This window comes from Hipposideros armiger, unplaced genomic scaffold (genome assembly GCF_001890085.2).
Source record: "Hipposideros armiger isolate ML-2016 unplaced genomic scaffold, ASM189008v1 scaffold_141, whole genome shotgun sequence".
NCBI classification, from domain to species: domain Eukaryota; kingdom Metazoa; phylum Chordata; class Mammalia; order Chiroptera; family Hipposideridae; genus Hipposideros; species Hipposideros armiger.
In genome coordinates this window covers 742,198-743,528 of record NW_017731491.1, presented here as the reverse complement: position 1 = coordinate 743,528, position 1,331 = coordinate 742,198, and the positions used below count along the sequence as shown (strand labels likewise).

Below are 1,331 nucleotides of genomic sequence, written 5' to 3'. Positions count from 1 at the left end.
TACTCAACAACCTAAGAAGCCTGGAAGCATTTTGACTTAAGAATTACACCTTCTCTATGTTCAATAAAAATGATTAATGTGGCCAAAGAAATAAGGCTTCAACTAGTGAAGAGGTGGCTATATTTCCAGCCACCTCTGTCTGGGTGTGTATTTTGCTAGGTAGGAGAGTAACAGCCATTTGGGTTTCCTGTCCCTTGAGACACCCTGATGCATTCAAAGTGTTGATCCACGGGCTTCAGAAAAGCAGGCAAACTCATTACCCTTGTTCCATTTGCCTTTTTAGCTCTGCATAAAGGGTGAAGAGCCTCAAAGGGAAACAGCTCTGTAAGTACTCCGGGCTGGGGCCAATGATCTGCCATAAGCAGAAGGGTAGCAGTGGTGTACGCCATAAATGCCCATCCCGGGCAAATTCCTCCTGAGATGGGAGGTGCTGGAAGGTGAAGGGGTTCAGAGAAGAATGGAGGATGGAGGAGACTCTGTCTTCACTTTAGAGGAAGACAGGTTTGACAGGTTGGAAGGTTGCCTAGAATTGAGAATACCTTTGAGTGTAAGCCTCCTTCTCTCTTGAAGCAATTTGGGGCTGATGCTTGTGCAACTGCATTTTATGGCCCTATAATGTAAATGACTGACAGGTCCAACCTGGTGAAAGCCACTGTTGCATTCTCCTTGACAACACGGTCAGAAGCCACATCCCTTATCCTAAATCCTGCCTTCTCTTTGGAGCTTCCTTTAGTCTGTTGGCTCCAGCATCCGTGAAGTGGATGGTGGGTAAAAAGAACAAAAGCATTCTTTCCAAGAGTATCAATTTGATTTTGATTTCTTTTTCTTACTGCTATGATCACTATAATTCATTTCTTGGTTCGTTTCAGATGAGAAAGCTGAGATGCCATCTAATACAGAAAGAATTATGCATCAGAACCCCCTTCATTTATGTAGTCCCATCTGTATTTATTGCTATTATTAAATTCACTCCTGTTAAATTGTCAGAGGTTATGAAGAAGTGTTTCATTAAATATTTAACAGTAGTTGTTATGACTAATTTGATATACTTGTGGAACACTTTTATGGAGAAAGCTGTTAAGAATGAAAAGTAAGAGTTTGTTAAGTCTTCTCGAAGGGTATGTTAATTGAGATTTGTTCTGAACAGGTAAGTGACCATCTACCATTTAGAATATATTTTTCTAGATAGGAGATTAACAGATATTTGGGTTTCACAAATCAGGGCAACACACACACACACACACACACACAAATGGGGGGGCAACATAGAGTGATATATTTTTTAAGTTGCCAAGGAATCATGTAAAAAATATCAATTATCGCCAACTTTC

General features: G+C 40.5%; 1 protein-coding gene across 3 annotated transcripts in view; it reads left to right on the top strand.

Annotated features, from left to right (window-relative positions):
* Window positions 1-986, top strand: part of TMIGD1 (transmembrane and immunoglobulin domain containing 1) — a 64,399-nt gene extending 63,413 nt beyond the window's left edge. For all 3 annotated transcript variants that reach the window (XM_019650440.1, XM_019650442.1, XM_019650441.1), the window contains exons 6-7: window positions 284-324; window positions 870-986. In XM_019650440.1, the coding sequence (XP_019505985.1) occupies window positions 284-324; window positions 870-873 (45 nt within the window). In that variant the 3' untranslated portion in view covers window positions 874-986. The remainder of the gene's footprint in view (window positions 1-283; window positions 325-869) is intronic.
* Window positions 987-1,331: the final 345 nt, after the last annotated feature.